Here is a 14264-nt window from a genome sequence, read left to right on the forward strand (position 1 = left end):
GTTCCAAACATCTCAGATGCCTACTCCACAGCACCTCAGAGCAGGGCTTTCAGTGTGGCTGCCCCTATTCTGTGAAATACCATTCCTGTCAAAATACGGCAGGAGCCAACCTTCTTCACTTTCTGGAAACAGAAAGATATTTTTCTTCTAACAGGCTTTCTCAACTGCATAAATGGATCTATGCCATTAGTGTCTGTTTTGAAGGGTTTTCGTTATGTTTTAAACATATGTTTTTGAGTTTTCAAATGCTGTGACGATTGTACAGAAGGCAATAAATAAATTAATAATCATTATTTTTTTAATTTATTATTAAAAACAATCACGTGCACGTTGGTATGAAGCACAGGGCTTAAATTCTCTGAACAACATTGCTTTTTAAAAAAACACTTGGCTGAAAATTTTAGAAAGGCAGTAACATATAAAGGATCAAATGTCTCACTTGGGTCCAGCAGTTTTATTTTAATTTAAGGGTGGGGAACCTCTAAACAAGAGCCAAATCTGTCCAGCCCTCTACCCCAGGCTTCAAACCACACTGGTCCTGCTGTGTCTCCTCTTAAGTAACCTGACCTGACAGGCGGATGGATCCATTCAGATTCTTGAGTGACTACTGTGAGCACCACCCCCTCTAGTTACTTCTATGTGACACCCCCCCAAGATACAGAGGATACAAGGTGTGCACACCCACATTTCTGAGGGAATAGTATGAAAACGTTGGATCTGTTAGTATTAATCTAAGCCACAAAGAGCTGAAACAGCAGTTCCTTAGGACCTAAGAGATTCCTGTTGTTTGGTGTCCAAACAACTCGCTCAACCATTGTAGGTCTGACTTCACTCACTGGTTAACATCTCTAAGGGGCGGGAGCAGCCAAGGTGGGTCATCTCACAGATAATCAATAATAATAATAATAATAATAATAATAATAATAATAATAATAATAATGTTATGTACTGAAGTTCTCACCCTGGGCCAGCAGGGGGATACTGTAGATAGTTCAGGTCCACATATGCAAATAAGGGATCGAAAGTGACGTTCAGTGATTGGATAGTTACAGAAAGTTGTTACAGTTACGATCTAGTGGAGCTCTATATAAGCAGGCTGGCTGAACCCTTCAGTTCAGTTCTGTTCTGGCCTCTGAATAAACAAGAGCTGTTTGAAGAATCGCTGTGTCATCTGATATGTTCACCCACAACTTAACAAATAATAATAATAATAATAATAATAATAATAATAATAATAATTTATTATTTATACCTCGCCCATCTGGCTGGGTTTTCCCAGCCACTCTGGGTGGCTTCCAACAAAATATTAAAATACAATAGTCTGTTAAACATTAAAAGCTTCCCTGCACAATTTGCTGCTTAACTTTCTTTCTAGGAGGACTAGATACTTCTTTTAAAAAACAAACAAACAGAAAGCTTTAAGTCTGTGGATCCTTGTGGTCATGCGCAATTGCCCCAAGTGCACCTTTATAATCTAATCATGAACAAATTTCAGACACACTCAGGAAAGACCAGGAAAGACATTAGACTTGGTGGGCAGGATCAGAAGTGGCTCTTATTCCACTTGCTGCCTGCAAATATTGCCTACCATCTGGAATATTTCAAGGGACAAAGGGAGGAAGTTTGCCAGCCAGACCAGTACACTTTGCTGCCCAAAGCGAATCTCAGGTGGCAATCTCCCCTTTCAAAGAAAGGAAGCCCGGCTCATCATTGGAGCAACAGAAGAATGTGAGTTTGGCTTTGAAGTCTGCCTTGACCCTCATTTGTTGGGCTGCAGAGCCCTCTTGTGTCTTTATGCGGTCCCTGCAAGTGTCCCATTCCCCCCCCTTCACCCAACCCCTTTTTTGTTTTAGAGGCTTTTTCGTTCGAAAACACGTCAAAGTGCAAGTAGATAAACAGTTACCGCTCAGGCGGGAAGGTAAACGGCATTTCCGTGCACTCTTCTGGTTCGCCAGAAGCGGCTTAGTCATGCTGGCCACATGATCCGGAAGCTGTACGCAGGCTCCCTCGGCCAATAAAGCGAGATGAGCACCGCAACCCCAGAGTCGGCCACGACTGGACCTAATGGTCAGGGGTCCCTTTACCTTTACCTTTAAGCCAGAGGTTGGGCACCTGTTGGGCACCCTACAGGTGATGATGGACTCGAGTTTCCAGCATCCCTGACCATGAGCCATGCTGAAAAAGGTTGGTGGGAGCTGAGTCACGCATCATCTGAAAGGCCATCCCTGGCTAAAACCTGCCTTACAAACAGCTGATTCAATGCTGGGCGAATTCAGTGCCCCCTGCCTTCAGCACCAGTCACACAGCTCCAGAGGGACACTAGCCTTCTGTAGAAGAAGGGAAATGCCGAATCAGATACCTTTTTTAAAATAAAAAACAAATAATGGGTATAAAAGAGTACAGAAGTTGAGTAAGGACATGAAAGGAATACTTGCTTCCACCATGGCCTGAGTGAGCTCCAGCTTCCCAGTCCCAGTCTCTTGCCCCTAAGGTCCTCAGGGAGAAGAGGAAGCAGGGGAAGAGTTGCAGGAAGGTGCAAAGGTGGAAGAGATGCTCCCAGAGAGAGTAGGGCCATTAGAATCTCCTTTGTCCCCTCTCCCGCTGTCTCCAAGACAAAGAGTGGCTGAAAGCAACAGGACCAGCTGGAGCTGCTGCGCAGAAGAAATTGCCAGCTGCTTGCACACACTATGTCTGAAGAAGGGGTTTAAATGTGCTGATGGAGGCGTGATGACACTGTTGCTCTGGCTCAGAGCACAAGTCTCGAGGAGATGCCTAGCTAGATACTTAGTAGGAGTGGTGCATGTAATTCTTGCACCACAGGTACCGACGTAATTGCATGCTTTGACAATAAAGAACTAAACTTACAATTGCATGTCCTCATTGGGGGCTAGGTGTACTCAGGACATATACACATTTTTGCAAGTCACTTTTTCCTAATATAATCCATTTATGTATGTTATTTTCACTAATGGGCTGTTTTAAATGGTTTTTAATGTTGTTGTGATGTTGCAACCCACCCTGGGACATTACAGTGAAAAGCAGGTAATAGAACAACAACATGACACACATTTTACACACACTTTAATATACCATATGCATTATGGTACAAATTACTTGCTTGGATAACTGGATTGCATAATTTGGAGAGGTGTGAACTTTGAAGGATGGCCGTGTTTCCATCTGTGTATTGTTTTAGAAAGTGCAAATTAAGTAGATTCACCTTTAAATGTGAAGTGAATCAAATTTCTCTCCCATTCCTAATTTGTTTTAACTGTAGCATTGTATTATCCATGAACCCAGCACTCTTTCCCAACCACAGTTTCTTTAGGAATCCCACTACAGATGCTCACCAAACTACAAAGTCATAAGGCAAAAGCAGCTGGACAAGCTTTAGAGAAAGAAGCCATGGTTTGTTTGGACATTTGTGGGACAACTCGTGTTTGACTCGTGGTTTGCTAAATAACATGTGGCTTAAATAAACCATGGTTTAGTGTTATGCATGAACCAGCCCACTGTCAAATCATTAATGCAATTCTGCCTGGCAATGTATATCCACAGCCTCCAGCAGGGAAGCTACCTAATCCTTTTAACTGAAAGGGCCAGAGAATGAACTTGGAGCCGTATGGTAGCTTTGCATGCAGACAGTTCCAAGTTCAATCCCGGTCACCTCCAGGCAGAGCTAGGAGAGTCCTCTGCCTGAAACCCTGGAGAGGTGTTAAATGGTCTGACTCAGTATCAGGCAGCTTCCTATGATTCCTAAAACAATAGCTCTACCACTGAGCTATTGTCCCTCCCCAAAGGAGATTGATTTACCTTCTAGTCATTTAACTAATTTGACATGGAAAAACAAACACTGCTTCTTGTCCATCTCTGCTCACCCTTTGAAAGAAGCAATCGAATAAACAATCTAAACAAACTTCTGAAAGTTTCCTCTTGGTACTAAGTCTTAAGAGAATGCATCAGCGCACTGCTCAGCCTTAACCAAGATTGCTTTTTATCAGTGAATCAGACTAGGCTTATCCTGACTCCCTACCACTTCAAAGCATGCAGCACCAATTGCATTTTAGCCTTTACAGTTTAATCCTACACACCCTGAGCTCAAGGAAAATAAAGCAAAAGTCTTGTTTACTTGTAATGGAAGCGATAGCAGTGCCATTGTCTTTCCTTAAAAAATGAAAAAGCGGGATGATGTACTCTCTAGAGCATGGAAGAGGTAGGGGAGACACCTCTGGGGAAAGGGGGGCGGATTCTGCATTCCTTTCATATCACTTGTCATTTAAGCATTTATTCTGATTCATTTGCAAGGGAGGTTAAGCAATATTGTGTCAAGCTATTTTTATACTTTGCAAGCGATTTTCTTGGTCACCTTCCTTACCAGAAAAAAACCACCACTTTTTAAAAGTGAGTTTGTTGGAAAAGATCACCAAATCTACTTCAACTACAAACCTGAATTTGTCTGTATGCAATTGAATCCCACCTGTAAAATAGCAATAGTTGGAAGAAGCCCCTTTCTCTAACATGAAAATATCAGACACCAACACAACAAACTTCTGATTATAGCCACCTGGTCAAACACAATAAGAAGAACATAAGAAGAACCTGCTGGATCAGGCCAGTGCCTCTCTAGTCCAGCATCCTGTTCTCACAGTGGCTGACCCAATGTCTATGGGAAAACCTCAAGCAGGAACTGAGCACAAGAGCCCTTTCTCCCCTCTTGCGGTTTCCAGTAGCTGGTATTCAGAATGCTAACCATGGAGGCAAAGCATAGCCATCATGGCTAGCCCTTTTCTCCATGAATTTGTGTAAGCCAGACATGTCCAACTGGTGAACCGCAATCGACAGGGAGATCCCCTGGTGCTTGTGGTCAATCGCAGGAGCCTTATCAATCGCTGTCTTAGAGAAACTCCGCAATGAATGTCCCCCCCCCCCGGTCTGTTCCTCCATTGCGTCTAGTGGGCGGAGTTTGGTGTTTCCTCATTGCGATCTGGAGAACGGTGATTGACTTTAGCGCTGATCTTTCCAAAAAAAGCTCAAGAACTCTGCTCCCCTCCCCAAAAAAGCTCAACAACACTGTTCTTCCCCCCACCCCAAAAGCTCAACAATTCTGGTCAATCCTCAATGACAATGGGTAGATCACTGCCAGTATTTTTTATACTGGGAGGAGATCACAGTCTCTTGGGAGTTGGCCAGGCCTGGTCTAAGCCTCTTTTAAAAGTCAGCCAATTTGGTGACCCTCACAATACCCTGTGGGAGCAAGTTCCAAAGTTACACACTGTGTGTGAATAAGTATTTTCTTTTTTCTGTCCTGAATCTTCCAATAGGCAACTTTGTTGGGTGTCTGCAAGTTCTAGTGCTATGAGGGAGGGAGAAAAAACTTTTCTATATCCACAATTCACCAGACATTTTAAATGAACACCACAAAACAGCAAATATTTAATTTTCCAGAAGCACTGTTTTCCCACAGAGTCCCTTTGTCTACAACCACATTTCAGAGAAGCAAACAAGAAAAGAATGTTCCCCTCCTTTGTAAAGTGTACCTAATCCCAAAAATTGTTACATTCGTGGACAAGTTCACTGGTGACTTATAGCATGTATGTTTACACAGAAGTAAGTCTCCCAGAGTCCAGTGACACTTGCCCTAAACTGAGCATGCATAGGAATGGATCTTAGGCTGCATAAATACCATTTAAAGCACCCCACCCTCAAAGAATCCTGGGAACTGCAGCTTGTTAAGGATGCTGGAAATTGTAGCTCTGTGAGGGGTAAACTACAGTTCCCAGGATTTCTTAGAAATGAATTTAACAGTGAATAATCTTAGACCTGTGTGATTGGGGATTATATAAATTTACTTTGTCTGATATACAGTATCTCATTTTTACATTTGAAGCTTAATTTCTAAAATTTACCAGGAGCCTCCCTTTAAACAGGTGGGCCAGTTATCAGTCCTCTGTCCGTTTTATCTGGTCTCTGCAAGCCCTAAACTATAATCCAAGTGTGGTAACTTTTAACCGGTTTCACTTGTAAAGAGAATAAAAAGGCAAGTCAAATGTTGCAAGGCATTCCAGCTTCACAAGAGTGCTAGTAAGCCATGGAGCAGGCATGTCCAAAGTCTGTTTTGGGGGCCTAATCCAGCCTGCCAGTCGCTTTAATCCGACCCCTGTGGCAGTTTATTTCCCGGGGTAAAATCTTTAAAAAAGCTCAACAACTTCAATCCAATAAAAAGCTTAACTTTGGTCGGCCCTCACACATGTTCACTTCATCAAATCTGGCCCTCTTTGAAAAAAGTTTCGACACCCCTGCCATGGAGCAAAGGCGAGAGGGGAAGATAGGGAGCTTGGCAGAATGGAAAGAGGAGCTGTGTTTCAGGGGGCATGAGTTGAGGAAGTGGGTGTGATATGAATCCTCTCCTGAATGGAGGATAAAAAGAGGTGTGTGAGTATGAAGAAACTGCCCCAGTGAGGAGGTGTTGCCACCACAATCAAGCGGGCAGGAGGCAGGTGCAGCACCAGGTCTAAATCTGCCACCCCTCCCAGATTGCCGCTTGAGGTGGCTCCCTCAGAAAGGCTCATAGTAGTGCCAGCCATGTGGGTGGGGCTGATGGGAGTTGGAGTCCAATAACATATGAAGGGCCACAAGGTGTGCCAAATCTAGCCCTTGGGGAAGCCGTATGGCTGGGCCTTAAAAGTCTCCCTCACCATTCCAATTTTCCTAGAGAATTTGCACAACAAATTTTCACAGACAAAACCAGGACTGTTTCTCCAGGATTTCTATTCACGAGCCAAGGGTCACCGCAGAAGTTCAACCTGGCTGCTTCAGTGACTTCACAATACAGCACGAAGTCTCTACCACCTAAAAAAGAATCATCTTGACTTCTCTCACTCAAAATTTATTACGGGGCGCAATGAGTCAAATTCAATGTTAACGAAGACCCAAAAATAAAAGCCGCCGTCACACTTCTGGGAAGAGGAAGCCCTAATGAATAGGAAACACATTATTTGTTCCAGGACAATGAAGGGCAAAATTAGACTGAATGTCAAATGTGATTAAGTGTTTGCCTGGAGGCACTTTTTTATGGCTGTTACTTTTGAAAGATGTTTTTTAAGTGTCGTTGAAATTACTGTGTGGGAGGGGATAGCCTCTCACCACTATTTCCTTTGAAAGGGCTCCATAAAGAATAACATAAATGTCCCTTATCAACTTGCTGTACTTGGAAGGCTAGGAGCTGAATGTGGAATCCAAGGGACAGCCCCCCCTTGCACCTGCCTGAAGTGCTGTTGCCTGGCTAGTATGTGTCCTTGAACTGTGTCTTAACCTGGAGACCTGACCCACACAGGGCCTCAGCCAATTAGATTTGAGAGTGATCGGGGAGAAACAAGTCACTTGCGAAAGAATATAACAGTGATTAAATGCAAGGATGGCAAACAGATGCAACACAAGCAAAAGAAAGCTTGCATTCCTCCCTTAGTAGTTGCTACTCATGCGACTAGGAGCATGCAACATGTCTAAGAACACTCCTGCCCTAGAGCGGTGTCTGCTACGCCTTGGAAACCTGCATAATTACTAAGTGATGTGCACAATCTTTACACATAATAAATCTACTTACTTTACAGAATTACTGCAAGCATTGCTCAATGTGTTCTAGGCAGTCTGCTGCAACCCAAAACAGGTAGTGTTAGGCAGGCATTTTTTCACTTAAGACTTCTTTGGTGGTGGCTGTCACCCATTGGGTCTGGTGGGGCACAAAGCAAGGTCAGTGGTAGCTGGAGTCAAAGCTAATGCCAGGCAAAGCCAGAGCCCATGACAGGCAGCGCCAACTAAGGCAAGATTTGGCCCACTCTCTGCCCTGCTGAGTTCTAATAGGGCAACACGGAGGCTTAAAGAGGAGGCAGCTGATGATGAGGGTTATCCTCTGGACAGGTTGCAAGTTGTAAGTCCGGAAGGCTTGGGAGAATCAAGAAGAAGAAGAAGAAGAGTTTGGATTTGATATCCCGCCTTTCACTCCCTTTAAGGAGTCTCAAAGCGGCTAACATTCTCCTTTCCCTTCCTCCCCCACAACAAACACTCTGTGAGGTGAGTGGGGCTGAGAGACTTCAAAGAAGTGTGACTGGCCCAAGGTCACCCAGCAGCTGCATGTGGAGGAGCAGAGACGCGAACCCGGTTCCCCAGATTACGAGACTACCGCTCTTAACCACTACACCACACTGAATTCTTTTTAGACCAGGCTCTCCCAATCTGGTGCCTCCCAGATGTTTTCGACTACAGCTCCCATCAGCCCCAGCAAGCACTGGCTGGGGCTGATGGGAGTTGTAGTCAAAAACATCTGTGTGTGTGTGAGGAGTGGTAATAGCTAAGACTTTGGACTTAATGCACTTTACCAGCTGAAGAGGGGCCCACAAAGACCATTATTTCAAAATATGGCAAGCCAGCCCTGCTGTATTTGGGGGGGCTCAGCCTCCTGCACATCCTGCTGTGTGGGGGCCTTGACCTCTGCCCCAAACCCTAAGGGCACTACCGTTGCAACCCGGATCGGGGGCGGGAAATCTGTGGCCCTCTCCAGCTGGTGTAGGACTTCCATTTCCCATTAGCCACGGCCAGCGTGGCCAATGGTCGCAGCTGGTGGGAGGAGGAATCCGACATTTAGATGGCCACACGCCAAGCACCCCTCACCCCCACGCCAAGCTCTGAACTTCTATATATGCTCTTTGCTTGTGGGATCTTTGCCTCTCGTTGAGTGGTCGCGGGCTGGCAGATGGGGTCCTGGCCCCCTTTCTCTTCCGTTTCCCGCAACCGTGCTCCTCCTCTCTGCCCCTCACTCATCCCCCGATAGCGTTTTGCTGGGGGAAACAGACCCCACCCCCGGGGGCGTGGTGAATGCCCCCCCCCCGTGATCCCAGCTTCTTTTTTTGCCGCCTGGAGGGGGGAATGGGTGGAGTCGACGAGCCGGGTTTCCTGAGAGGAAGTGACCCAAGGCTGCTGGAATGCCAGCCTGGCCCCGCGGCGGGTGCTGCTGCTGCGCGCCTCTTTCTCTCTCCGCTGCGCCCCGCCTGCTCCTGAGAAGCCCCACCGGAGGCAGAGGCGGAGGGAGAGGTGGGCCGCGGCGTGGCCGAGACGATGCCGCACTTCACCGTCGTGCCGGTGGAGGACAAGCACCGGACGGACTACGACAACTTGGAAGGACTCAGCTGGGTGGATTACAGCGAGCCCGGCGACGGGGCGCGCCGCGCTTCCCACCAGCGCGATGCCTACGACACGGTCAGCTCCGACGGTGAGTGGAGGGAAAGTTGGGCCGACGGCTGCAAAGTTGGCTGGCGTGTTGTGGGTGTGTGCGTGGCGGCGGCGGCCTCTCCCTCCCCTTCCCTCCAGTCGCCTTTCTCTCTCTCTAGACATCGCTTTTGTGTCCCGTTACTTCTGGTGGGAGGGAGCAGGTGGAGCTCGCGGAGAAAAGGTCTCTGAGCATGCGAAGAGTTCCAGAGCCGCTCTCCACCAAGGCTGAGGAGAGAGGCGTTTCTCAGGGCGTTTGCAGAGTAACGGAGGAGGGGTGTCTCTGAGCATGTGGAGAGTGGTGGGGGCGGCTCCGCCTTGTGTTCTCAGCTCTTCAGCGACTGCAGGGAAGGGAACTGCAGTGTGGGGCTGTTCAGGTGTTTATGGATTCCTGATAGGGATTGGCAGTCCAAAAACATCTGGAGGGCCATACGTTCCTGATCCCTGCGGAGGAGAAAATGTGTGTCTCGTGAGTGTGTGCAGAATGGCAATGAGATGCCTTTGCCTTGTAGCTAACTCCCAGGTCTAATCTGTGCCATGGTTGTTGTTTAGTCGTTTAGTTATGTCCGACTATTCGTGACCCCATGGACCAGAGCACACCAGGCACTCCTGTCTTCAATCTGTGCCATACAGACCCTTTTTCTTTTGACCACCCTGGACAATTGGGCATCATTGGCAAATTTGACCTCCCTTTCTGCTCACCCTTCATGCTAGGTTGTTTATGATCAAGTTAAGAAGGCTATTATTTTTATTATTAGACTTTTAGACCACTCTTCATCCTACAATCTCAGGGCATTGTAGAAACAACAGAAGACAAATGACAAAGGAGCATGTTCAGAGAGGGGCAATAAGGATGACAAGTGGCTTGGAAAGCAGGTCCTATGAGGAAGGATTGGAAAAGCTGGGTATGTTCAGCCTAGCTCAGAGAAGGTCTAGAGCAGGCTTTCCCAAACTTGGGTCTTCAGCTGTTTTTGAACTGCAGTTCCCATCATCCCTGACCACTGGTCTTGCTAGCTAGGGATGATGGGAGTTGTAGACCAAAAACAGCTGGAGACCCAAGTTTGGGAAACACTGGTCTAGAGGAAAGCATGATAGTTGTCTTTGAATATCTGAAGGGTTGTTCTGCATATGCAGGAACAGGCTGGTTCCCTGTAGCTCCAGGATGCTGCACTAGATGAACTTTAGACCTGATGCGACAGGGCTTTTTGTAATGCTCTTATCTGCTGTGGTTAATAGATATCTGCTGGTAGACATATGCTTGGCAGAAGGCTAGGTTTGGAAAGTGACAGGATGAAAAAGCCAACTAAATATTTGTACCTTCCAAGAGAGGAGGAGTTTTAGCTCACTCATCTTAACACTGAGCCTTGTGTGACAAGTGACCTCCCGCTTCCACACACCTGTGTCAAAGCAGGTTTGGCCCTCCAGATGTTGCTGGACTCCACCCGGCCATATAAAATCATGCTTTGGGTGGACCTGGTCTTATAAATATTGAAGTAAATAAAATGTGCCTATTATATCTGTATCCTGTTCTTTCCCTCTGCGCTATCCAGGATGCCCAGAGTGGTGTTCTCTTGCAACACTGAGGTAGGCATAGTGACACCCTGTAGGGGAGGCCAGGCCACTTGGCAGCTTTCTAGACAACCAGGAGTTTGAACCCTGGTTTCTCATTTCCAGTGTAGTTTAACAACCAGTCACTCTTCCTAGGGAACTCTATGAAGGGATTGTAGCTTTATGGGGGGAACAGGAGTCTCCTAACAATTCTCAGCATCCTTAACAAACTACAGTTCCCTGGATTCTATGGGGGAAGCCATGACTGTTTATAGTGCTATGATGCTGCTCTAAATGCATAGGGCAGGTGTGGCCTTATTTCCAGACCAAGCAGAATCTGGAGTCTCTCTTTCTTGAAATGAAGCCCTGATCTGATGGGCTATGCAGTTCCTTTCTGTCTGCTCTTCTTTACTATACAGTTCCATTAATCTGTAATGTTTCACAAAGTTTCACTCCTTAAAATAAAGAACAGCTGGGATGTGTACAAATACGAGAAACGAAAGCTTCAATCCTAAAAACACCAGAGAGTCTGCCTCTTTGAACGCTCAGTGGGACTTATGTTTAGTGGAAATGCTTCCCAGGTTAAAAAAAAAAAAGCCAAGGGAACTGCTAACTATTTTGGAGACTCCTAAATCTAAAAAGGCCCTGTGTATACCAGAGGGGGTTTACTTCTAAAGTTCCTCCCCACTCCCCTATTCTTCTGATTCTTCCTTCTCCATGGAAATAGCCAAGAGGCTCAAAGTGCTTTCCCCCATCCTGCCACTTCAATTCACATTTTCATGAATAGGGAGCCTATTGATGTTGGAGTGGAAAAGCCATGTTAGTCATAAGGCCTCAGCCCTTTTTTTCAGATGCCTTAGGAAATGATCTCAATAACTCTTCCCTAATAGGGTGGCACTGTCTTATTACAGGGAAATGCAATGAAATGGTTACAGCTGTCTTCTCCACCCTGATGTCCTCCAAGTCCATTGGCCATGCTGGCTAGAGTTGTAGTCCAAAGCATTCAGAGGACCGCAAGGGTGGTGAAGGTTGGTTTTATATGACCGGAGTTACTATCTTAATCATTGGAAGTCAGAAGGAAATACTTTCTTGTTTTAGACACCTGTTTAAAATGGTGATTTTTGTTTTTTTTTTTATAAATTTTTTTATTGCTTTTTTCCAGAATCTAAATCCATCATCAATAACACAACAAAAGCGGTTTTACAGAAAGAAAAAGAAATTAAACAAGAAAAAATTCATTTTTCGAAGTCTTTTTTTTTTTTTTTTTCATCATCCACTGGACTTCCCCATCTCCTCCATCCCTGCATTCTTTATAATAAATATAAACAGCAAATTAATACCTTGTTTCCTGTGTTTTTGTATTTTCATCTAATTATTCACTCTGAAATTAAAACTTTTCTCAATCATTAACTTTGTTTCTATCAACTCCGAATTTCAATACTGAAGCATATTTACCTCAAACCTTAGCAAATTTTTAACATTCATATATCTTATAATGTTTTTGTAAATAGTCCTTAAATTTTTTCCAATCCTCTTCCGCAGCCTCTTCTCCCAGGTTAAAAAAAAAAAAAATAAAAATAAAATGGTGATTTTTGGTATGCATTGATTTAAATGTAATGCAGCTCCAGGAAGTCTTCATGAGGTGGATCTTCTGCAACTAAACCAATCATGGTTCAGAGTAGGCTTCAGGAGTGGAGCTGCTTTGATTGATTTAATTGGCTAACAATATTCACCTAAAGTCGGGTGTGAGAGAGCTTATTGCTCAGTCCTCTAGGCTGCTCAGCTGCATTTGATGCTGTAAATCAGGCTTATAGGATCTATGTTGTAGTCTTTTACTAGGACACCAGGGCCACCAATCAGAACCAGGTGCAAAATGAGTTCAGTTAGTGCACTTGGGGCCATGCAGTGGAGTGACCTACGTTTAGAGCAGCGATGTCTAATGGGCAGAATGAGGGTAAGAACTTAATCTTGTAACCCTTGATCTCGATAGCCTTTTGTACTGGGTATTGCAGTGGCACAGGGGGTTAGAATGTTGGGATAGGGATTTGGGTTCAGATTTTCCCACATGTCCATGAAGTTTGTTGTGTGAGCATTGGTCTGCAAAACATTCGCAGCCTAACCTACCTCAACAATATTTTTTTTTACTTAGGTTTTATTGCATAACATATACTGTAAATCTGTTTGAGACTTTTTAGTATAAAGTAATATCCAAGTCTAATACTATTGCAAATTGTTTTAGGACATTGTATTGTATTGTGGGAACCAATTTATCAGTTCAATAAACTAAACTCAAGGTTGTGGTCAGCTAAGTCAGAGTAGTAGACCCAGTAAAATTAATCAACCCAAGTTAGTTGTTTCTATTGGCTTTTCTGGGTCTATTCTGAGCAGGACTATTGTTGAGTACCAAAGTAACCAATCAGTCAGTCAGTCAGTCAGTCAAGGTGCAGCTATAAGGAGAACTATGCACGCTGCCTTAGGAAGATAGGAAGCTGCCTTACACTGAATGAGACCATTGGTCCATCTAGCTCCATATTGTCTACACTGATTGGCAGTGGCTCCCCAGAGTTTCAGACAGGAGCTTCTCCCAGCTCTGCCTGGAGATGCTGGGGATTGAACCTGCACAACCTTCTGAACTGTGGTCCTTCCTACAGTCTTAAGCTTCTTGGAAGAATAAGTGTAATAATTTATTTATTTTTAAAGAAATGTTTGGGGTTATATCTAAAGGTTGTCCATAGAGAGCCAGTGTGGTGTAGTGGTTAAGAGTGGTAGACTTGTAATCTGGGGAACCGGGTTCGTGTTTCCACATGCAGCTGCTGGGTGACCTTGGGCTAGTCATACTTCTTTGAAGTCTCTCAGCCCCACTCACCTCACAGAGTTTTTGTTGTGGGGGAGGAAGGAAAAGGAGAATGTTAGCCGCTTTGAGACTCCTTCAGGTAGTGATAAAGCGGGATATCAAATCCAAACTCTTCTTCTTCTTCATAAGCTTCAATTTATGCAGGACTCTCTGCCACTGGTCTTCTGGCAGTCTTAGCCCAGCTCAGCTGGTTTCTTATTTAGCTTGGTGCCGTCAGACATTTGGTTTGGATGCAGATCAGCAGTACGTAAGTGTGCCCATTTGCTGAAGCTTGGGCGGTGGTAGCCTTTTCAACAATTACTTGGTAAACTGCAAAGTTGGAAGCATTTAGTCGAAGGCTGCTCACTGCAGGCCTAGTGAGCGGCTATTTTAATGGGTGGAGGAAACATCAGGGAACTGCTTCAGCTTGTTTTTAAAAGTCAGGCTGTCCAGGATTTTTTAAAAAGCAACAATGACAGATCATGTTTTAAAAGCACCTGTGTGAAATTCTGAGGCTGCAGAAGGGTTGGCAATTCTAAAAATACATATTTAGTTATTTATTTTTATTTTTTCCATGCTCAAGATTTCAGCCTGTGATGCAGCAAGTTCCTGTTCAGATTTA

At 45.0% G+C, this 14264-nt stretch overlaps 1 protein-coding gene across 1 annotated transcript in view; it reads left to right on the forward strand.

The window, feature by feature from the left end:
- Window positions 1-8946: 8946 nt before the first annotated feature.
- SLC12A4 (solute carrier family 12 member 4) overlaps window positions 8947-14264 on the forward strand; it is a 62282-nt gene continuing 56964 nt past the window's right edge. Inside the window, exon 1 of the mRNA XM_053399554.1 lies at window positions 8947-9265. Coding sequence (XP_053255529.1) covers window positions 9112-9265 — 154 coding nt within the window. The 5' untranslated portion in view covers window positions 8947-9111. The remainder of the gene's footprint in view (window positions 9266-14264) is intronic.

This window comes from Podarcis raffonei, chromosome 8 (assembly GCF_027172205.1).
Source record: "Podarcis raffonei isolate rPodRaf1 chromosome 8, rPodRaf1.pri, whole genome shotgun sequence".
NCBI lineage: Eukaryota > Metazoa > Chordata > Lepidosauria > Squamata > Lacertidae > Podarcis > Podarcis raffonei.